The 25,189-nt window shown below is 44.4% G+C and overlaps 1 protein-coding gene across 1 annotated transcript in view; it reads left to right on the top strand.

Moving 5' to 3' along the window:
- Window positions 1-25,189, top strand: part of p2rx8 (purinergic receptor P2X, ligand-gated ion channel, 8) — a gene marked incomplete at both ends in the record, with an annotated part of 144,498 nt that overhangs the window by 48,919 nt on the left and 70,390 nt on the right. Inside the window, one exon of the mRNA XM_084310098.1 lies at window positions 21,723-21,798. Coding sequence (XP_084166224.1) covers window positions 21,723-21,798 — 76 coding nt within the window. The remainder of the gene's footprint in view (window positions 1-21,722; window positions 21,799-25,189) is intronic.

Here is a 25,189-nt window from a genome sequence, read left to right as displayed (position 1 = left end):
TGAACATGAATCTGCCGCTATCGCACATTACATGCACATATCCCCTCGTGAAGGAATACTCTCATTTGGATATGAAAGATGGGGTCTTAACACGGTGACAGAGAGAATCCACTCGTCCAGAACACACAGGGATCACCAGTGTCAATGGTCGCGGCCCACTAGTTAAAACTATAATGGTCGCCAGACCAAGGCCTTCTGTCGCCTAGGCGGCTAAACAAAGGACCCTAGCCTGGGGCCGGTTTCCATAAACTTTGTCAAGTAGCCCCCATAGCACTAACAGACAAGTGGAGCCCGCCAGCAAACACTACTCACCCAACCTGGAACGCACCGCTCCTCACAACAGCGGCATGTCCGACAGTTCAGCTGTGGCCTGACAGGTTTCACCCCAACAAACACAGCAAGGAACTGCAGTTGAGAAGCATGCAGCGGCGTGCTCCCAATACGAAAACCGGTGGAGGGTTTTTAGAATGATCATCATCTTCTAGACACTCCAGTACGAAGACAATATCGCCGTATTTTCTCGAAAATAGTGAGAGAGAAAATAAAGATATGATGTCAACGTATCCTTGTTTCCCAAGCTGTTCCTAATCCAATTTCTTCCATCATGGTGTCAAGTGTGGGGATCTACCGAGGCACCTCTTCCTTGTGGTGAAAGCGAGAAGGAGGAGAGCAGGTGACCACACACCTGCTTATGAAGGTAAGCTGATGAGGGGTGTGGTCAGACTAATACTGGTATTAGAGGTACATTTGTGGTTTATTCAGTACGCGTGCACGTACGCGAGATAGTGCAGTAGCGATGCCAAGCTAAGCCACTAACGATACAGAACTATGAGTTTTATTTACTCAAAACATAAGAACACGTCACACGAACTCAAGCCATTCAAGTTAGTAGAACTTTCATAGAATATTGAGTATACCCTACTCAAACTAATTGATTATTTTGAACGTGCGGGTTTACAGTGTGTGATGTCAGAGATTTCTCAGCTGCATAATAATGTGGCAGTTGATGTGTCAGTTGGCACCAGGCCACACAGTGGTTGGAGCCCAGCCTCAAAACGGCTTAAGATCTTGAGGTAGAAAAATGCGGTTTTTAGTACTTGATTAGAAATACAAAACAATGCATTTAAAAAAAAAAAAAACTAGGTGTTCCATAGACTCACAGGAATTGTGTAAAAGTGCCCAAATAGTGAAAGAAATAGTAAAATAGTTCCCCTTTAACATTTTTTAAATAAACATTATTTTTTTAAATGGCTAAAAGTGATTTTGTAATTTTGCAACCGTGGGTCTCACAGGGTACTTTTAACCCTGTGAGGCCCAAATAAAAAAGACATTAGCAACTTCAGAGGCCAGAGGGTGAGACCTATAAACACATGAAGGGTGCCGTGACTGAAAAAAAAGGTTGAGAAACGCTGGTATATGGTGTGGCTCTTTGTGGTACCACAGTCATTTTTTTGTGGCTCTTAGTCTCTGACTGGTTGGCCACCCCTGGACTAGAGCAATACACAGTGACTAGAGCAATAAACAGTGACTAGAGCAAGTCACTGTGTATTGCTCTAGTCACTGTGTATTGCTCTAGTCACTGTGTATTGCTTATTGCTCTAGTCATTGTGTATTGCTCTAGTCACTGTGTATTGCTCTAGTCACTGTGTATTGCTCTAGTCTAGTCATTGTGTATTGCTCTAGTCAGGGCCGCCTCAGGGGGTGTGCGAGCAGTGCGGTCGCACAGGGCCTCGCGGGAAGGGGGGCCTCGCACAAAAATAATAAAAATAAAAATATTTTGTATTTATTATTTAAAAAAAAATGTATTAATTTTTTTTTTAGTTTTGCTTATATGCTTATATATTTCACATTAGACACGTTCCTGGCTCTGAGGCTCTGCAGGCAGCAGAATTGGTTTCAATGAGGGGAGGGGTTACAGCCAGGTAAGGTAGCGTCTGTTGAGTTCATTGTGTGTGTCTGTGTGCGTGCCGGGGGGGGGGGCGTGAACCGACTCATTGCCAGACGTGAGCGATTCGACTCACGCTCACGGCAATGAATCGGCTCTTATGAACGAGTCGCTCATGACCGACCCATCACTAGCGTCTGACTATTTCGCGCGTGCAGCATTGGAGCCTAGGTTATGCCAGCCAAGATGAAGAGGACATCGTTCGGCAGATGGACTGAAGATGAAAGTTGTTGCATGTTAGACAGTTCAGTCAGGCTAGCCATCCCGGCTAAAGACAGGGACAGCTAGTTAGCTTTAGCTATGTTATAATATTAAGTGTGGTTCAGTCGGGATATAGCCATGATGATGTCGGCTAGTAGCTAGCTTAGCTAAAGGCTAACTAGCGTTAGCTAACCTAGAGACAGCGCGTGCAGCATTGTTATGCCAAGATGAAGAGGATGGTCGTTTGGCACACAAAGACCGAACTGACTGAAAAATATAGGCTACATTTGTCAAAGTATTAACTTAGTGCAAACAAACAATATGCTCAGCCAGCACTAGACTTTCCTTTCTTTAATTAATATAAACACACAAAAACAATAATAATAATAATAATAATAATAATAATAATAATAATAATAATAATAATAATAATAATAATAATAATAATAATAATAATAATAATAATAATAATAATAATAATAATAATAATAATAATAATAATAATAATAATGACTTGGATTTATATAGCGCTCTTCATGAGACCCAGAGCGCTTCACAGAGTCCATTATTCATTCATACACAGTCATACCGGTGGTGGTAAGCTACAATTACAGCCAGAGCTGCCCTGAGGCAGACTCACGGAAGCGTGGCGAATAATCATCGCCTACGGCCCCTCCGACCACCACCAACATTCATTCACATGCATACACATTCATACGAGGCAAGTAGGTTAAGTGTCTTGCCCAAGGACACAACGGCAGTGGGATGGACATGGGCTTGAGCGGGATTCGAACCACCAACCCTTCGATCATTGGACAACCCGCTCTACCCCTGAGCCACGCCGCCCAATTCCCTGATTGTCAGTTCTTAATGGAAAGATTCATTTTCTGCTTGAAATTATTATGTTTCTGTCTACATTTATTTAGACTAACATTATTTAAATATTGAGTGCAACTGTGGTGGATTACGTAATTCGGTGAGTTGGAACTATCTATGGGTTGGCGCCGGGTCCCCACGGACATTTTAGCGTGTGGCACCTTCAGTTCCGGTCACGTTCATAACATCAACAAGCAGCGCGAAAGCGGCAATAGTCCCGGTTGGAGTTAGTAAAACAGAGTTGTATGTTAGCCTTCTTGGATGTTGAATAAACGCCTATCATTGTCTTTAAACACCCCGCCTCTCAGACTCCCATTTCCTCCTCTGCTACAGTAGCTAGTAGCTACGGTGACATTTCATTGACTGTACAGTATTAGCTTGCGGGCTGCGTCGGCCTACCATAGTTAAAACGTGCGTTGTGTTTACAAACTGCTAACGCTATGGCAAGATGTGTGTAGGCCTATGTAATGTTAATGGCTATGTTTTTAAAGTCGTAATGAAGATTGATTTATATTGTGCGTGCCATTTTTACACAAACTGACTGCTGCTGCTGCTGCTGCTGCCTGCAGCCAGTGCAGAACACAGGCTCCGCCAAATGATTTTTTTTATTTGCGCGTCATCTGAACCGTACGATACACAGACGCTCCATTACCGGATAAATATATATAATTAGTAAACTGTCGGGGGCATTAAGTGCCCCCCTTAACTGGTTTTCGAGGGCATTTTGTCCATTTTCAAGGGCATTATGCCCCAAGCCCCCGTTAATTTCGAACCCTGCTGTACACTGTATATTGACTGTAGAACGGGAGCTCTCTCTCTTGCTATATTTTTTGATATTTAAAGTTTTTTTTTTATTTTTCTCAAACAAGACAATACATACACGACAAAACAAGACAAGAAATGATAATAATAACAATAACAACAAGGGGCGAGGGGGGGGGGGGGGGGGGGGTTGCAGAGCGTTACAAAGGTTCAGTAGACAAACCTATTCCAGATAGTGATCTAATAAAGTTCAGGGGACCTTGAAGGCCATCGGGCCTATCACTCTCTTGAAGAGACAGAGCAGCCTGTTCCATCGATAGCAAGTCCATGAAGTCCTTGCGCCAGTTCTCCATACTGAAGCAGTTCGGTTTGCGTTCTTTCCAGTTCATTAAAATAATCCGTTTGCATGCTAGAAAAGCCAGTGCTACAGTATTATTTACAATCTTTGCTTGAGCAGTGTCCATTTTTACACCCAATATACACATTATAGGGCAAGGATTAATGTCAATTTGGAGAGTAACTGACAGGTCCTCAGCAATGTCCAACCAAAATTTCCTAACAAGTGGGCAGTGCCACAGCAAGTGCATGAGCGTACCCTCTACTCCACACCCATGCCAGCACAATTTGGGTAGGGTGTGATTCATTTTATTCAATGTACAGGGTGTTATATAGGCCCTGTGTAGTATCTTTAATTGTATAATTTTATATCTAACACATTTTGATATTTTTGTACTATTCCTAAGTGCTGCTTCCCATTGTGTTTCAGATATGGATATACCCATGTCTCGCTCCCATTGGACTTTAGTTTGGGTATTGGTATCAGGGGTGGTTGAACATGATAGTTTATACATTGCAGAAACAATGCCTTTCCTGCCTGTAATTCCCCTTAATGTCTCTTCCATGACTCCGTTTGTTCCTATAGCTATGCCTTTAGACAACAATGATTTAATAACCGATTGTATTTGTAAATAAGATAAAAATTCTGTGTCTTTCAGCCCAAACTGTGTTTTAAGTTCATTAAAAGGTATCATATTTCCCCTTTTGATCACTTGGCCCACCTGTGTTATATTATGTTGTTGCCATACATTATTTTTAAGGAGTTTACCTCCTGCAGAGAGCAAAGGGTTTTTCCATAATGGACATGATGGTAAGGAATATCCACTAAAGGTCAGGCGTTTATGTAAGATTTTCACTATCTCACATGAAAATTCTAAAAGCGGATTGTCCAGTCTGGGAGTGATTTTTGGGTTATACCACAACATTGAAAGAGATAGATCTTTGTTATGTTCTTCTATAATTTGTTCTTCAAGCCATTCCCAGCTGCCAATCTGTCTCACACTATTGTAAGCCCACTGCAAGGGGTATCTTGAGTTATATGCTATATAATATTGGTGGATATCTGGTAGTCCTATTCCTCCACTATTTCTTGGTTTTATAAGTTTTTTATGGCTGATTCTAGGTTTTCTGTTGTTCTCTCTTGCTATATGATTGTTGACTGTATCATGCCCAGCCTCGGGCAGCGCTATTATTTAAGAATATGTTGACTGTATGAAAAAAAATATATATATATATATTTTTTTTACCTTTTGGGGGGGGGGGGGGGGGGGGGGGGGCCTCGCGTTTAAATCTCGCACAGGGCCTCGCATTTCTCCCAGGCGGCCCTGGCTCTAGTCACTGGGACTGTTGCCTTGTCACTTGACCCCTCCCCAGAGTTACAGTTACATGTATTACTAATCTGTTATCATGCAGGGAGGGTACACATTTGTTGCCAGATTGCCCAACGTTTGGGCTGGTCTCCAAACTAGGACACACACTCCTTACGGTACATCTTGTGTGTGTGTGTGTGTGTGTGTGTGTGTGTGTGTGTGTGTGTGTGTGTGTGTGTGCGTGCGTGCGTGCGTGCGTGCGTGCGTGCGTGCGTGCGTGCGTGCGTGCGTGCGTGCGTGCGTGTGTGTGTGTGTATACAGTGCATGTATAGCTGTACTTGAAGTGTAGACATTTTGGGTTTTGAGTTATAAGGATATTTTGGGCGGTCCTCACAAATGAAAGAGACGATTTGTAGGTAAATTGGGGGCCGTCATTATTATGTTGTAGTTTAGTTTGGTAGAAAATAGTTCCTACATGAAACTGCTCACAACAAGGTCTGTGAAATATCTTGAGTAACCGGGTGATGATTTCTGAAAAGAGACGTTGCTTTTGAGTTTTTCAAAAGTATTTTAGCGCCACAAGCCGAGTGTCATTCAGCTCCATTGTAGAGTGACAGCAGATATTTCTACAGCAGATATTTCCAAAGCTAAGTGAATTACATCGAAACAATCTGGACGGATAGATAGTAACGTATCTGGTTATATAAGGCCTGGATCGTGGTGTTGTTAGCTGGTGGGCTACTCTGCGTTGCTTCTGAGTCTGTATAGGCTACTGGTCGCCGGGTGCCAATGTGATGCGGAGAGTTTGAAGAAATTCCAGCCAAACAAGGTCGCTCTCAGGTATAATACCTAGAAGGTGTTTTATTGTAATCAAAACACACACTAGACTAGGTTAGAACTTATTGGAGTTCGCTGGAAACAAGATACTCCATAGGCTTCTACTAATACAAATGGTTGAATTAAATCTAAATTCAGTTCAGTAGTATTTCTTGGAAAGTGGGAAGCCAGGCATCTCTCTGTGATGACGGTGGAAGGTGTGTTCGTCTCTCATCTCCGTTCTATTGTCTCCTTGCCTGCTGAGAGGGATTATAAAACTCACAAAGACACACCCCTTAACCGACGTCACAGCCGTGACATCGATCAGTTCCCCCAATCATAGTTATCGGTGGCCATTTTGAAGTTTTAAAGGGGTAGTCTGTATTTGATTTAGCACATTATGAGAGATCAAGTTCAAGTTTCAAGTTTCTTTAATAGTTGTCATACAGAAGTACAGAATACTTTTATACAAAATGCTTCTTACTGTTACGCTCCAGAGACTGTGCTAGACAAGATAAGTATGAAATAAAATAGTATAGCATGTAAAATAGAAGTAAAAATAGAGGTCACAGTGTTCAGTATAGACATATGTACAATGTTCGATGCAGAATAGAAGTAACTGAGTTACCATACAATATACAATATACTATGCAATGTTTTAAGTCTATTTTAAACCATTATACTAAGTTATTTTTAACGTAAGGTTTAGATATTATTTTGTATCTTGTAAAGATACACAATCGAGTCCTTCTTGTGATATTTATAGTGAAACTATAGCTGAGATATTGCAATTTGACATTTTGCAACCATTATTTCAAACTGGACTTTCTCTTAGGACATCACCTAGTATTAGCAGATAATTATCACACAGTTCTTAATGTAACAATCATTTCAAAATAGTTTATCTATGGTGTTTTTCTCTAAACTATGTTTCCAGTATCCTAGAAACCTGACATTTGGTCTCCTTTAATTTATCTTCAAATTGACTGAACAATGATATTATGCGTATGTACACTTTAATTTGAATTAAACCATTATTTGATTTCCTAGTTTGGATCTTTAACCCTATGTGGGAGTGTGCTAATCTCCTCAACTAGGGTTGTTGAGCCAGGTGCTGAAGGAAGTCACAGACCACTATGTAAATTACAGCTGCTGACAAGAGGGGTTTCGTGGCTGCTTTTAGTAGCTTAACACTATGCCGTCCGAGAACGAGTATATACGTGTTTCGAAAAAGAGCGTTGTGGACCAGAGCCACGAGTATATACGTGACGAGTTGTTATTGTTTTATTCCATATTTATAACGCTTCTTAGGTACCCGATCCACTACCAGCATCTTTTCACATATTTGATTTTCGAAACATGCAGTACCGGCCAGACCCGCTTAGGGGCGCCATCGCTCCACTGCAGTATCATTATGTGAATAAAAAAATAAATAAAAAAGTACAGTTCCTTGATCCCAGCCGAACATCCTCCATCTTGGATCAGCTTGGCGAGGCTTTTTTTCAGCGTGGAATAATGGGATTAATGATTAGCCAATGTGCATATCGATCTACCAGAATCCGATGACTGGTGAGGAAATGCTGCCGGCGATCACATGGCCTGACGGTAGGATAATATTACCCCAAATTACAGCTGGATTGGACATTGTTTTATAACGTAACGTGATCGGTCAATGAAAATGCTATATTGAACGCACACTGTATTGGTAATCAATAATAGTAATCGGCGTTCCCCGCCGCCCCCATTTCATCCATAGATGCTCTGTAATAGTCCGGATGCTACACAGTTTGTTTTATTTCATTCGTATATATACAGCAGAAATGGCGTTTGATATAACGGCGCCAACGTTTAGCCTATTATCTAGCTCCCGGGGAAAAAGACGAGACGAAAAGTGCGATAAACCTTATATTCACGACGCTATAAAATGACAACCAACCGATGGATTTTTATTTTCTTTAAGCCATTATGAAGGCACGGTTTATGCACTCAAGTGACAATGAGAATGGACAGATAGCAATACTATAAACTAGTGTTAATGACACCTTCTGACCCCCTCTAGTTTCTATAGTCTCTTATTTATTAGATTCTATTTTAGTTATAACTACATGGTAACCCAATTATTTTATATTCTAAGAAAGATACAGGTTTTAACCTTAAATCTACGCAGTTCTGTTTTTTCAACTAGCCTCGGGTCGGGGGGGGCAGGTGGCGCACGGAGATTACGTTCGTCACCAACACCGGGAGACACTAGGATTCGCCTGTTTGAATCCAGCTCCCGGCGTTGCTATCAGCTTGGCTGTCCTCTCACGCTGATACAATTGGCTGTATCAGGGGGTGGGAAGCTGAAGGGTGGGTCCTGGGCGTTGTGGACAGCGACCCCTACAGTTCGGTTGGGGCGCCTGCTCAGCGAGGGTTGGATCTGAGGAGAGATAGTGTGGCCTCCCACACGCTACACTCTCCCCGGTGAGAACCTGCACGGCCAGGTTGGCCTGCCCCAGGCTGCACATGCGTCGGAGGAAAGCATGTGACAGTCTCCGGTCTCCCGGACCAACAGTAGGGGAAAGTACGCAACAACCAGGAAGGGTGGGATGGGAGAAAAATCGGGAAAAAAGGAGGGGAAGAAAGATAATAAAAAAAGAAAAAACTAGCCTCGGGTCGCCTTCATCTGTTTTTTTCTTTTTGAACAAATCTTTTTATTTTTTTGTTGACATGACATACAGTAAAACTAGACACACAAACATTAAAAGTAAAAATCCACAATAAATCTTAGGACTATGATAGTCCAGTATTTAAATCAAAATAAATGTAGATTAAAGGATATACATATACATAATAATAATTACGATACACTACAATACATACAAATGCTCTTGCTGGCTCTTCTGCACCCTTCCTTTCTCCTCCCACCCCCCCCCCCCCCCCCCCCTCAGGACCCCCCTTGGACAATAACCACCATTTCGTTTAACACCAAGGATCACAAATTCAAATGCTGTGCTCTATCTTCTCCACCATATCTGACCAAATTGCTATGTTGGCTTCACTGACACCCAGAATTCGTGCGGTAGACATCTCTAAATAAATCACATCTAGATAGGTAAGAATCCATACCTTCAGGCACATTTTATCCGGTTGAATCCAGCGTCATGCTATTAACTTTTTGGCAGCCGTAAGACCGGACAAGATTAGCCTCTTAACATGTACTGAGTGTGATAACTGAGAGACATCATTCAGCAACAATACCGAAGGCAGTACAGGTATTGTCAGAAACAAAAGTTCTGATAATTGTGTGGTTACTTCTTCCCAGAATATCTTCACAGGGGGACATTCCCAATACATATGCATAAATGTACCGATCTCACCCTTTAAACACAATGAGCATCGAGAGTCCTGTTTAAGCCCCATAAGGTACAATCGTCTAGGAGTCAAGTAAGTCCTATGAATAAAATTAAGATTAATCTGTTGATGATCCGGGTTGCGTGACGACAGCCGAACGTTTGCCCAGACTTCATACCAATCAAAATCCACTTCCAAGCCTGGTATATCCTTCCTCCAAACTGAGTCTAGGGGAAGGACTTCATACGAAGACGTAAGTAAGTGACGATAAAAATCAGAGTTGAAGCCTCTCGATGTCTCCTTTTCATAAAAGAATTTGTGATATCTGTGGTGCACAAGTGGACTCTTTAAAGGAACTCCATGAGCCTTCAAAGCAGCTCTTAATTGTAGATAGAAATAATAAGTAGAGCAGGTGAGGTTAAATTTGTTATGTATATCTCGATAGCTACAGAAACCCTGTTTGTTGAAAATATCTCCTAATGTATGTATGCCCTTCTTTTCCCATTTGGTAAATCTGATAGGCTGTTTTCCAATAAGGAGTCAATTGTTATTAAATATGGGAGAATGACTATGCCATTTATATTGGTTAGTAAATTTTTTCTGTGTGTCACGCCATATCCGGATCACATGTGTAATAAGAGGGCCAAATTTCAAGTTGCATTGCTTAATAGATAAGTTTGTGTATACTATATCCTGTAGTCTATGTGGTGCCACTATATTCTCCTCTAATGGTCTCCAGGATACAGCTGTTTGAGAGTCAAACCAGGTGATCAGTGGTCTTAAAGAGAACGCTTTAAAATAGTAGTAGAAGTCTGGAAATGCTAAACCACCGTTGGCTTTATTTCTATGTGCTGTGGATCTTTTTATTCGTGGAGGTTTGTTGTTCCAAATAAATTTATATGCAACGGAGTGTAATTTTTTCCAGTAACCAACAGGGGGGGGGGGGGGGGTAACGGCAACATTGAACTGAAGAAGTTGATTCTTGGTAAGACATCCATCTTAACTATTGACGCTCGGGCCTGTACTGAGTTTTTTAGTTTTGACCATCTGTCGAAATCATTTGTGGTTCTATCTAGGATTCCGGTATAATTATACTTCACCGTTTGGCATATATTGGGGAATATTTCAACTCCAAGACATCTAAAGTGTTCTACCATTAGTATATTTTCTGGGAGGGAGGTAGCCTTCGCAGTGACATTAAGTGGAAGGAATGCCGATTTTGGCCAGTTTATCTTAAATCCAGATAGATTGCCAAAATCATCTATTAGTTTGAGCAGATGAGGCATTGAGGTGGTAGGGTTTTGTATGAACAATATTACATCGTCCGCATATAAACTAATATGATGCTTTGTGCCCCTAATTGAGATCGGCTCTATGGATTGGGATTGTCTTATATATTGTGCCAAGGGCTCTAGGGATAGAGCAAATAGTCCGGGACTAAGAGGACAACCCTGTCTGGACGAACGCGATACAGGGAAGTGTGGGGAGGTGAATTTACCTGTTATAATCATGGCCGAAGGATCTTTGTATAGTACTTTGATCATATTAATGAATCTCCTAACCCCATCCTTCCAAGTACTGCCCATAAATAAGACCATTCTAATCTATCAAAGGCCTTCATCGCATCCAAGGATAATACAGCTCTAGGAGGTACGGTATCCTTACTGGCGTCTATCACATGCAGTATCCATCTAATATTATCCGTGATCAGACGGCCTCTTATGAAGCCTGTCTGATCAGGATGAACTAAAGATGTCATATGCTTTTGAAGTCTGATGGCTAGTACCTTAGCATACAGCTTGAGATCGGTTCCGAGGAGGCTTAAGGGTCTATAGCTACCGCATTCGTTGGGGTCTTTGTCCTTTTTAAGGAGGACAGATATGAGTGCCATATTGACGTCCCTGGGGAAGTTCCCCTCTTTAATTGAGTATAAAATCATATCAAGTAATAGGGGTCCAATTACATCCCAACATGAGAGGTACAGTTCTGGTGGGATACCATCCCATCCAGGAGCCTTACCACTTTGTAATTCAGATATAGCCTCCCTAAGTTCCTCTATTGTAATAGGTGCATCTAACTGTTTAGCGTCTTCCTCTGAAAGTTTAGGTAGATTAATTTGATCCAGAAATGTATCCATTTTATTATGATCAAAATCCACTTCTGATTGGTATAGGTTGGAGTAAAACGCTCTGAAAGTCTCGTTGATTTTTTTGGGGTCTGTAACAAGTCCTTGTTGGTCATTAATAGCAGGGATATCAGAAAATTGTGCATTGGATCGTATCCTCATAGCTAGTAGGTGACTCGGTTTAGAACCATGAATATAATAATGTGTCTTGTACTGCATATTTGAAATTCAGAATGTTGTTTTAAGATGGAGTTAATCTCTTTTTTTAACACTTTAATTCGAGACTCCAATTGAAACGAGTAGTTGCATTGTAAAGCGGAGAACAATGACGAATGATGCGCTACCAGCTCTACCAATTTGGAATGTCGTTTCTTGCGGAGGTTGGAGGCAAATACCGTAGTGTTTCCCTTGATAAAACCCTTTACCGACATCCATAACATTCTGGGGTCTAGTACCGACGCCGCATTAACCTGCAGGAATTTATTTAGTTCATCTTTGAATTGTGTCATGAATTCAGTGTTTTTCAGCAGTGTTGAGTTAAAACGCCATCTTGGGGCACGGGTTGTCAATCTACTAAATGAGCCTTTTAGGAGTAAATAGCTATGATCTGATAGTGCACTAGGTCCCATTTCCACGTCAAAGCTATCAAATAGTCTAGGTGATGCAAAAACATAATCTATTCTGGAAAATGTCTTGTGTCTACCTGAGAAAAAAGAGTACTCACGGGCCGTAGGGTTGAGTAATCGCCACAGATCATTTACGCTTGTATCCTTGGCCCATGCCTGTAATGCATTAGAGGTCTGTTTCTGTTCATTGGAAGTGATGGGGTTAGATTTATCCATCGAGGGCTCCCATATGGCATTAAAATCCGCTCCAGTTATAAATGAATACTCAGGGAGATCAAGCATTGCTCTAGTGAGTGTATTGTAGAAGTTAGCGTCGTACAGATTAGGGGCATAAGCTGCTACCAAAGCGATTTTCCTGTTACTGTATTCTATTTTAGCAATGGTTATTCGGCCGGCTGTATCAGACCATACGTCCAATAATGTGAGGTTTTGTCCATTGCTCACCTACTCGCTCTGTTCCTTTAAGCCTACTCGCTCTGTTCCTTTAAGCCTACTCGCTCTGTTCCTTTATTTTTCTGTTAATCAATTGCATTCTCCTCACCTCACTAGCCCCCACCCTCGCGTTCGTTTGCTCTTCAGCAACCACACCCTTGGACTACCTGTCATTATGTGTTTGATTGGTCTGGTGCCGAACACACACTTTTAGTTCAAGTATCAATTATCCTCTCGCACCTGATGTGTATTCTAATTAGCACCCCTGTGGGCTTTAAGTACCTGGCTCTTCCCCTCTGTCCCTTGTCGGGTCGTGCCGTATCATTCCGTATCATATCTCTATCACCTAACTCCTTCGGGAGTTACTCTGTCTATAGGCTCTTACGGGAGTTCTGTTTCTGTCTGCTGTTTTATCTCCGGCGTGAGACAGGGTGCAAGCTTTGGCCACCTGTCGCTGTTTGCCTGGATGGAGACATTGTTACTACGCTCTCTAATCCTCTACGGGAGGTATCCCAGTGTTCCACTTCAGACCTCCGCGCAGCAGACGTCCAGACGCGCATCCAGACCTCCGCGCAGCAGACGCCCAGACGCGCATCCAGACCTCCGCGCAGCAGACGCGCTCCTCACTCCAGACGCGCATCGCTTCCTAATACTCTACGGGAGGATGCGTCTCTCCGAGCCGGCGCGCTCTTCCGCGCAGACGCGCTCTTCACTCCAGGCGCGCATCCAGACCTCCGCGCAGCAGACGCGCTCTTCACTCCTGACGTGCATCACTTCCTAATACTCTACGGGAGGATGCGTCTCTCCGAGCCGGCGCGCTCTTCCGCACAGACGCGCTCTTCACTCCAGACGCGCATTCAGACGCACTCCAGATGCGTCCTCCGTACCGGCGCGAACTCCAAGCAGTCGCGCACCACTCAGACCTCCGCGCCAGATGCGCCCTCCGTACCGGCGCGTACTCCAAGCAGTCGCGCACCACTCAGACCTCCGCGCCAGATGCGCCCTCCTTACCGGCGCGTACTCCAAGCAGTCGCGCACCACTCAGACCTCCGCTTGGACACCCCGTTCCCCGTGGCGACGCGCTTGCCCTGTTTATCCTACTCTCGTTACGCACAGCGCCTGGGTGAGTTTTTATGACTGTCTTTGATCCTATTCGTTTTTCGTGTGTTTAATGACACTGAAGATATCCTGCTTTTTGTCAGACTGTCACTCACCCAGCGTTCAGCTTTTTGGATTGTTCATTGGGATAATATTTGGCCTTAACATCGCTCACTGTGTGTATACACACCGAAGATATTATCACTTGGATTTGTGTTTGGGACTTCGCTCACAGTGTTTATTTGCACCGAAGATTCTATCACGTGGATTTGTGTTTGGGACGTTTACTCACAGTGTGTATTTACACCGAAGATTCTGTCACCTGGATTACTCTGTTTTTGGGACAAGTCACTTCTCCTGTTCACCTGCTCTGTTCCCTACTGTACTCTGAGTTAACCCTCTCCCTCTCTCCCTCTCGGTTCCGTTTACCACCTCGGAGATTCTGCCGAGAGAGGTCTGCCGAGCGGCTCTGACGTCACCGTCTGCTTCCCCAGACTAACCATCCCGGGAGAAGCTGCAGAGCAGCAACATTTCATTAATGCTTGTATCCCAGGCGTTGTCTGTTTTCTCTGTCCCAGTATGCAGCTCCAGCCCTCGCCCTGTTCCAAGGCCTTACCCTGTTTTTATCTAGTCCTTCCAGTCCTCCCTCTCCCCAGCCCGCCTCCGCGGGCCTCTGTCCCTGTTTCCCCACTCTAGTCCTCCCAGTCCTCCCTGTCCCCAGCCCGCCTCCGCGGGCCTCTGTCCCTGTTTCCCCACTCTAGTCCTCCCAGTCCTCCCTGTCCCCAGCCCGCCTCCGCGGGCCTCTGTCACTGTCTCCCCTCTCTAGCCCTCCTAGTCCTCCCTGTCCAGTCCTCCTAGTCCTCCCTGTTTCCTTCCTTGTCCCTTGCCCCGGCCCTGTTCCATTAGCCTTTCCGTTAGCCTTCCCTTAGCCTCCCCTTAGCCAGCTCGCCTCTTAAAGGCACTGTACCTTTCCCTTCTTGTTATCCAGTAATTTGTGTTCTCCCTTAAAGGGACAGTGCCGTTTTTTCTGTGTTGTTCAATAAATGCCCAGTTCTTGGCTTACTCTCATACCTGTCTTGTGTTGTGCGATTGGGGTCGGTTACAAACCATAACAGTACGACCCGACCAATCGACGACCCCAGCCAGCACAGACGGTGTATGTGAGTTTGCCTTTTTTTTTTTTTTTCTCTAGTTCCCCTGTTAGCTCCCCTGTTAGCTTGTTTAGTGCTCCCCTGTTAGCCCTGTTTGCTTCCCTGTTAGCCTCGTTAGCTTCCCTGCAGCTTGTTAGGCCTCTACTACCAGCTTGGCCCCTGTCTGCTAGCTTAGCCCCGGCTGCTAGCACAGCCTCTATGTTAATGCAGCCCTTGCTGCTGGCATAGGCCCTGTAGCTAGCCATGCCCAGGCAGCTAACCCAGTCCCTCAGCAGGGCCCCAGTCTGCTAGCTTTGCCCCGGCTGCTAGCACAGCCTCTATGTTAATGCAGCCCTTGCTGCTGGCATAGGCCCTGTAGCTAGCCATGCCCAGGCAGCTAACCCAGTCCCTCTGCATGGCCCTAGTCTGCTAGCTTAGCCCCGGCTGTTAGCACAGCCTCTATGTTAATGCAGCCCTTGCAGCTAGCATGGGCCCTGTAGCTAGCCATGCCCAGGCAGCTAACCCGGTCCCTCTGCATGGCCTCCACTTTTTGTGTAGCCTTCCCACTGCTAGGACTGCCCTTTCAGCTAGCAAGGTCAGTTTTTCCCACTGCTAGGACTGCCCTTTCAGCTAGCAAGGTCAGTTTTCCCACTGCTAGGACTGCCCTTTCAGCTAGCAGGGTCAGTTTTCCCACTGCTAGGACTGCCCTTTCAGCTAGCAAGGTCAGTTTTCCCACTGCTAGGACTGCCCTTTCAGCTAGCAGGGTCAGTTTTTTCCCACTGCTAGGACTGCCCTTTCAGCTAGCAAGGTCAGTTTTCTCCCACTGCTAGGACTGCCCTTGCAGCTAGCAAGGTCAGTTTTCCCACTGCTAGGACTGCCCTTTAAGCTAGCAAGGTCAGTTTTCCCACTGCTAGGACTGCCCTTTCAGCTAGCAAGGTCAGTTTTCCCACTGCTAGGACTGCCCTTTCAGCTAGCAATGTCAGTTTTCTCCCACTGCTAGGACTGCCCTTTCAGCTAGCAAGGTCAGTTTCCCACTGCTAGGACTGCCCTTTCAGCTAGCAAGGTCAGTTTATCTCACACTGCTAGGACTGCCGCTTCAGCTAGCAAGGTCAGTTTCCCCACTGCTAGGACTGCCCTTTCAGCTAGCAAGGTCAGTTTTCTCCCACTGCTAGGACTGCCCCTTCAGCTAGCATGGTCAGTTTGCTCCCACTGCTAGGACTGCCCCTTCAGCTAGCAGGGTCAGTTTTCTCTCACTGCTAGGTCTGCCCCTTCAGCTAGCAAGGTCAGTTCCCCACAGCTAGGACTGTCCTTCCAGCTAGCTTGTTCTCTCATGCTGGTCCAGCCCTGTCTGCCAGCCTAGCTCTGGCAGCTAGCGCAGCCTCTATGTTAATGTAGCAGTACAGCTAGCATAGGCCCTGTAGCTATCAGTGCCCTGGCAGCTACCCTTTCCCTCTGCTAGCCCCTTCCCTGTTCCCTTCTCCGGTGCCCCTGTTCCGGCCCTGTCTGCTAGCCTAGCTCCGGCAGCTAGCGCAGCCTCTATGTTGTTGTAGCAGTACAGCTAGCATAGGCCCTGTAGCTATCAGTGCCCTGGCAGCTACCCTTTCCCTCTGCTAGTCCCTTCCCTGTTCCCCTCTCCAGTGCCCCTGTTCCAGCCCTGTCAGCTAGCCTAGCTCCGGCAGCTAGCGCAGCCTCTTTGTTATGGTTGCATTACAGCTAGCATAGGCCCTGTAGCTACCAGTGCCCTGGTAGTTACCCCTCAGCTCCTCTAGTTACCCCTCAGCTACCCTACTTACCCCTCAGCTACCATGGTTACCCCTCAGCTCCTCTAGTTACCCCTCAGCTACCCTACTTAACCCTCAGCTACCATGGTTACCCCTCAGCTCCTCTGGTTACCCCTCAGCTCCTCTAGTTACCCCTCAGCTACCCTAGTTACCCCTCAGCTCCTCTTGTTACCCCTCGGCTTCCCTAGTTACCCCTCGGCTACCCTGCCCCAGTTGCTAGCCCCACTTTTGTTGTGGCTTCCCCTGCTGGCTTGGCCCAGTACTTTTTGTTTGTTGCCTTGTTTTGTTCCCCTGCCACTCTGTCTGTATTTTAGGGTCGCCGGGTGGCTCCCGTGGAGGGGGGGGTACTGTGAGGTTTTGTCCATTGCTCACCTACTCGCTCTGTTCCTTTAAGCCTACTCGCTCTGTTCCTTTAAGCCTACTCGCTCTGTTCCTTTATTTTTCTGTTAATCAATTGCATTCTCCTCACCTCACTAGCCCCCACCCTCGCGTTCGTTTGCTCTTCAGCAACCACACCCTTGGACTACCTGTCATTATGTGTTTGATTGGTCTGGTGCCGAACACACACTTTTAGTTCAAGTATCAATTATCCTCCCGCACCTGATGTGTATTCTAATTAGCACCCCTGTGGGCTTTAAGTACCTGGCTCTTCCCCTCTGTCCCTTGTCGGGTCGTGCCGTATCATTCCGTATCATATCTCTATCACCTAACTCCTTCGGGAGTTACTCTGTCTATAGGCTCTTACGGGAGTTCTGTTTCTGTCTGCTATTTTATCTCCGGCGTGAGACGGGGTGCAAGCTTTGGCCACCTGTCGCCGTTTGCCTGGATGGAGACATTGTTACTACGCTCTCTAATCCTCTACGGGAGGTATCCCAGTGTTCCACTTCAGACCTCCGCGCAGCAGACGTCCAGACGCGCATCCAGACCTCCGCGCAGCAGACGCCCAGACGCGCATCCAGACCTCCGCGCAGCAGACGCGCTCCTCACTCCAGACGCGCATCGCTTCCTAATACTCTACGGGAGGATGCGTCTCTCCGAGCCGGCGCGCTCTTCCGCGCAGACGCGCTCTTCACTCCAGGCGCGCATCCAGACCTCCGCGCAGCAGACACGCTCTTCACTCCTGACGCGCATCGCTTCCTAATACTCTACGGGAGGATGCGTCTCTCCGAGCCGGCGCGCTCTTCCGCGCAGACGCGCTCTTCACTCCAGACGCGCATTCAGACGCACTCCAGATGCGTCCTCCGTACCGGCGCGAACTCCAAGCAGTCGCGCACCACTCAGACCTCCGCGCCAGATGCGCCCTCCGTACCGGCGCGTACTCCAAGCAGTCGCGCACCACTCAGACCTCCGCGCCAGATGCGCCCTCCTTACCGGCGCGTACTCCAAGCAGTCGCGCACCACTCAGACCTCCGCTTGGACACCCCGTTCCCCGTGGCGACGCGCTCGCCCTGTTTATCCTACTCTCGTTACGCACAGCGCCTGGGTGAGTTTTTATGACTGTCTTTGATCCTATTCGTTTTTCGTGTGTTTAATGACACTGAAGATATCCTGCTTTTTGTCAGACTGTCACTCACCCAGCGTTCAGCTTTTTGGATTGTTCATTGGGATAATATTTGGCCTTAACATCGCTCACTGTGTGTATACACACCGAAGATATTATCACTTGGATTTGTGTTTGGGACTTCGCTCACAGTGTTTATTTGCACCGAAGATTCTATCACGTGGATTTGTGTTTGGGACGTTTACTCACAGTGTGTATTTACACCGAAGATTCTGTCACCTGGATTACTCTGTTTTTGGGACAAGTCACTTCTCCTGTTCACCTGCTCTGTTCCCTACTGTACTCTGAGTTAACCCTCTCCCTCTCTCCCTCTCGGTTCCGTTTACCACCTCGGAGATTCTGCCGAGAGGCTCTGACGTCACCGTCTGCTTCCCCAGACTAACCATCCCGGGAGAAGCTGCAGAGCAGCAACATTTCATTAATGCTTGTATCCCAGGCGTTGTCTGTTTTCTCTGTCCCAGTATGCAGCTCCAGCCCTCGCCCTGTTCCAAGGCCTTACCCTGTTTTCTCTGTCCCAGTATGCAGCTCCAGCCCTCGCCCTGTTCCAAGGCCTTACCCTGTTTTTATCTAGTCCTTCCAGTCCTCCCTCTCCCCAGCCCGCCTCCGCGGGCCTCTGTCCCTGTTTCCCCACTCTAGTCCTCCCAGTCCTCCCTGTCCCCAGCCCGCCTCCGCGGGCCTCTGTCCCTGTTTCCCCACTCTAGTCCTCCCAGTCCTCCCTGTCCCCAGCCCGCCTCCGCGGGCCTCTGTCACTGTCTCCCCTCTCTAGCCCTCCTAGTCCTCCCTGTCCAGTCCTCCTAGTCCTCCCTGTTTCCTTCCTTGTCCCTTGCCCCGGCCCTGTTCCATTAGCCTTTCCGTTAGCCTTCCCTTAGCCTCCCCTTAGCCAGCTCGCCTCTTAAAGGCACTGTACCTTTCCCTTCTTGTTATCCAGTAATTTGTGTTCTCCCTTAAAGGGACAGTGCCGTTTTTTCTGTGTTGTTCAATAAATGCCCAGTTCTTGGCTTACTCTCATACCTGTCTTGTGTTGTGCGATTGGGGTCGGTTACAAACCATAACAAATAATTTAATATTCAGATTTAGTTTCATCTGTTATGGTTTCCACACGTCCCTTTGACTCTAGGACTGCTCCCATCCACTTAATATGCATATGTACACAAGACTTTTGTTCTGTCCTGTCTCAAGATAAAATAGTACCTTAGAGCGTTTTCCCTTTCAACTCTGACGGGATTCTATAGAAAATAAACATTCTACTGTATCTAAATTGGTGTAACTGGCAGGATCCGGTTGAGTCCACTCACACTACAATGCTCTTTGTGAGCCCCTGTGGTGTTCCCAGCCTCCCCCCTAGGACTGGCTTGACCATCTGGTAAACGCTTTGACCTGGCTCTCCAACACAACTATGTGGCAAGAATGTAACCCATACTGTTCCTAGTTTTTAAACAGTTCTTTGTTTTGTGGATTCGTTTATTTGAATTACTTTTAACCTGGAGATGACTTATTTGATTAATTCAGTGTATAATATTAACCAATATCACTAAAGCTCCTGTTTGATACTAAGCTTACCAATTTTAACAGTTAATTGCCTTTTGTATAATGAGAGAGCTAAGTTATCTTCTTAGTGGAATTAATTAATTTAGTCAGATTTACGACAATAGCACTCTGGGTAAGGCTTTTTTATAAAAATTCTGGAGGGGTGAACTGACATTTAAAAAACCTACCTCCTAGGTTAGAGTTAGTGTTAAGGTTATAGAGTTAGGTTATAGGAATTAATCTGAGTGTGTGCAATGTCTGTGTGCACACTTGTGTATGAGTCACCCCCTTCAAAATCTCCATTAATTGCATTAATCTTCACAAAAGCAAAAATGTAAACAGTCTTAACAGCTGACCTTTACCATCAAATAGCCCAGGAGAAACAACTGGACACAAGCACAACTATAAAAACGTGTATACTTTTATGCTCAGTCATAAACACTTTTCTTGTATACTTTTAAGCTCAGTCATAAGCACTTTTCTTCTATACTTTTAAGTTCAGCCATAAAAACTTCACTTGTATACTTTTAAGCTCAGTCATCAACACTTTTCTTGTATACTTTTTAAGTTAAATCATAAATACTTTTCTGGTATACTTTTAAGTTCAGCCATAAAAACGTATTTTGTATACTTCTTTGTGAACACCTCATCAGCGCCCATGTGCACACCTGGGTGGTAATTTGAGTTGTTGAGTTGTTTTCAGACTTGGGTCAAATAGTATTTTTTTTAATGTTTAATGTATGCTAGTTTGTTTTAGCATACTTACTGTAGGGGCGTTTACTTTAAGGACAACATAGTGGCACGACTCCACAATCACAGGAAGGTGTTAGACATTTTCTATTTTATTTCATTTTGCATACTTACTCCCTGGGGAAAGTAATTAGTTACGCTGCACAGCTGTGATATGAAGCAAGCAAAGTGTAGCATACTGTACATAAACAGCCGGGAACCAGCAATGTTTCACCCAGGTCTGGTAGGTTATGCACAGTTTGCCAGAGGTTCCTAGGTTATTTGTGGTGGTGACATTCTAAGGTGAGAAGATTCTCATTGTGGACTGTGAAAAAAAAAAAAAAAAAAAACTAAGAACATCAGTTACCGATGTATGCTATTGTGTCAGTTTGGGAAATCTGTTTGTAGTGTGTCTGATATTGTGGTGCCCCACCACAAAGTCCACGTATGGAGAATCTGGGTCAATTTATGTCAACTTAGTGTCTCTCGATCAGGGAATCTCAACTAGTTGGATGGGGTCACAATTTGCAGACACATAAGTATGGTCTCTGCCCATTAAAATGTCCCACTGTATTTATTACATTAGTGATAGCAATGCTAGATTATACATCTCCTCACAAACATATATAGCCTTGTAAAGTCAGAGCCCCATTCATTGACTATGGGGCAGCCCCAGATTTTACATCCCAGTGACATCACTGTGGGTTCTCTCTCTGATTTCTAGCTTTAGGAGAGAGTGGTGCATGTTCACAAATACTGACTGAACTGTGCTTGGGCACAGGAAGAACGATGTGCCCGATCTTTAAGTTAACATTTTATGGTAGTTCCTGATTAACTCTGTCGCCTGAGACAACAAACAGCTGTTCCCTACTGATTTATTGATTTACAATGGGTACAATACAGTACAGCTCAATACTAACAACTGCTATGAGGATGCAGACCAGAAAAAGCCACTGCTTAATGCCACACCCCAGGAACTTGACCTAGTGTTCGCAATTGACAACCGGTCTCACTTTCAGTCATATCACCAGATAAAGGTCTGTTTATAAGTCATAGAGGTAGTCAACTGAACAAGGTTAATAATGAACAAAGTGACAGGTGTTGATGTGTGTTTTATTTGCTCTATGTGTCCAGAGTTCCAAGGTGCTGCATGGCCACTGTAAAGGCAACCAGGACTGTGAGGGCGGGGAGAGCGTGGAGGCTGGACACGGTATGTTAATGTTTATGTTTATTTATTTGCACAATGAAACCAAAAAAATATATAAGTGTGATAACAAATAATATATAGAGGTTTATAAAGGTATCTCACCTAATAAACAATACAAACAATAGTGAAATAAATTATAAAATAAGCACCAGTAAATAAACAAGGACATAATAAAAAATATATTAACATGAAAAAATATAATAAGAAATTGCATAATGTGGCAAAATAATATCATTACATGTGTGTGTGCCCATCAACACACCTTTTTTGTCCTTTACCTGCCCACAAGTAAAATCAAGAAAAACAAAAGCAACATAAAAGTAATAAAAAATATATATAAAGAAATACCAAAACACAAAATAAACTAAATGAAGCAGTAAACTAAGGCGAGGTAAAACCCAGTAAACCCAATAAAGAACTTCACTCACAAACCAATAGGTCTACACAACAGATATATAAACATATCCTGACAGGAGTACGTATTCCAGCTGTAAGCTGTTGACTGAAGAGTGGCTGGTATTACATCTACGGTGCCTACCATCCTACCTAAGTGCCATTGAGCAAGGCACTGAACCCCAAAACTGCTCGAGGGGCGCTGCACTACGGGCGACCCTGCACTCTGACCTCCCTGATGAAATGCATAATATGCATAAATGCATAATAATATGTGTGGGGGATTGTGTGTATGTGTAACTAGGAGGGATATGAAAAAAGACAAATTCAGAGTGCCTTGTGTACATTGACAGTAACATAATCTTCTGTATACACATGGTAGGAGGCAACCTGTTTTGATGTTCTTATTTCAATATTCAAACAAATTGTTTTGAAAAAATATTCAAATTCAGCATTGATACCGTGTTACAATGTAAATTTTGTGGATGTAAAAACATATCAACTCACTGAATGGGGAAATCGAACTGTGTTGATATTGATTGATAATCATATTCAATATTATCTTTAATCAATATTCAAAAATGTATTAAATTGAAACCTTTATTTATTCTCGAGAAGGACAATTGAGGTCACCATCATTTTCAATGTCGTCGACAGACATTTCAATGCATACATTTTTTACAATATGTACTATGTAAATACAATATAAAATAATTATTTTTGATTACATAGTAAACATATACATAGATGAAGTGCATTAAAATGGAAGAACACCACATCACTTGTAAAATGCACTAATAAGTAAGTTAAAAATAGTTACAGACTGTTGCAGGCATACGCCTCTAAACCTCCCCTGCGTTATAGGTAGTTTTATCTTCAGCAAGAGCTGAAGAGAGTTCCATGTAGTAGGGGCACTATAATTAAAGGCTGATTTTTCCAAGTTTGGTCTGTATATGGGGAACCTCCAGTGTAAGCCAATCATTTGAGCGTGTTATATAGGGTTTAGAGTTCCAAACTACTAGTAGTGATGTGAGATAAGGAGGTAATTTCCCATAAATGGCCTTAACTCATTCCCCGCCAACGACGAGTATACTCGTTATTGGCCGCCAATCGTTGGACGCCAACAACAAGTATACTCGTTATTGGATTGTTATTTCTTTTATTCGCTATTTCCATTCATAAATCATCCAGCAAGGCTGTGGTACTGTGTGGCAATGTGTCTGAGATAGCAAAGGTCCAATCGGCCTGGTGGTATGCGGCCGATGTCGCACTTCCTTTCTGACTCTGTGTATGACTCTGTGTATCATTGAAATTCCTCCGGGCAGAGTTTTCGAGTAGGCTGGACCGAGGGGTATACACCGATCGCATTGAATCGCTTTCGGGACGCCGGATTCATTATGCTGTGAGGGGTTATGGCGTGGGCCAAATGGACATACAATCTACCAGATGGCAATCAAATAATTGGAATATTCTTTTTGGAATCTCATCGGCCACAGGTAAGAGCAATTTAACGTCAATTTCAGCTTGGTTGTGCATTGTTTTCATAGCCACCCCCCTGATCAGCGTATGCTGTTGTACTAACGAATGCCGTTATTGACAATCAATTAATCAGAAACGACCCCCCCCCTTTCATGCATGCATGATGGAACATAATTGTTGACAGTCACCTGGGGAGCAACAATAATGGGTTCATGACGCAGTGGCGTCGCGTGGGTAAAATAACGGGAAGCCAAAAAAATAATATTAAAAAAATAAATATTAAATATTTTTATTAATATTTTTTTTGTATTTTTTTTTTATTTAAGTCAAGCAGTCACCATGTACACTACAGTATGGCTCGGCGGCCAGTCAAACTTTATTTTTATTTATTTAACAGATTGCAGAATGGGTACAATACAGTACGGCTCAATACACACAATTGTATAAGGGGATGCAGACCAGAGAAAGACGTTTGTCTTGTTTACATCAGGGTCATTAATACTGCTGGAGCATTGGTTCATTTTTGGTCCGATTCTTCCTTGCACGATTTTGCGCGCCGCGTGGGAGCAAATTCGAGACACATATTCGGTTGCAAAAAGGTGTCCCACAGTCTCCTCTATGGCCGTGAATATTTTCACGCGGATCGGAATCACGGCGCGCCCGTGGGACACTTTTCGGTTTCGGCGAATTTATTCCACGCTTGCGGCTTTCCTTTTCTAAGCATTTTTGGGGCTACATGTGAATGAGTAAAAGTTGCGGGACGTCCAGATGTTTCCACGATAGAAAGCTTGCGTGGATCCCATAATAGGCTCACTTAATACAGCGTTTTTAAAATCACGCGACATTTTCAGGGTCGCGAGCCGACCTTTTCCCCTCGTTTTCGATGATGGAAGTGATTTAGGAAAAGCTTCGGCACGCCGAGAGGTACCCGTGGATTTAATCTCGGCCCGTGGGAGCAGTCACGGGTTAATACAATGTTCAGAGTGCAGAGGGGAGGCCAGACTCATGATTCTTCTCACAGCCCCGTTTTAAACTTTTAGGGTGTGGCAGTCAGCTCGAATCTGATTGGCTAGGATCGGTTTTGGACTCTACATACATAAATCACATGGTTGAGGCTGGAGAAAGAGACCTACCCCCTGCCTCCTCTCCTCTAGCTGCAGTGAGCATAGTGAGTCTGACAGTGTGTTAGAGGGAGTGAGAAGGAGAAGAGGGAGACATTTAAAAAAAAAAAAAAAAAATTATAACACAGATGCACAGATGAAAAAGAATGTAAACTATATTAAAAAAAAATTATATATATATATATATATATATATATATATATATTTTTTTTTTTCATATTTCATATTTGATATGAATTCATATTTTAATAGGGAGGCCTGGCTTCCGTTGGCTTCCATAAGGATTCGCCACTGTCATGACGACAAGGTCCTTCTTTAGCCTTTAATCTGTGTGGTTTATTATTTCACATAGCTTATGCACCATCATTTTTCCACCTAAGAAACATAGCGAAAGTAAGACC

Source organism: Notolepis coatsorum (assembly GCF_963971535.1).
Source record: "Notolepis coatsorum genome assembly, chromosome: 1".
NCBI lineage: Eukaryota > Metazoa > Chordata > Actinopteri > Aulopiformes > Paralepididae > Notolepis > Notolepis coatsorum.
Note: the sequence above shows the minus strand (reverse complement) of the source record. Positions and strands in the feature narration are given on the sequence as shown.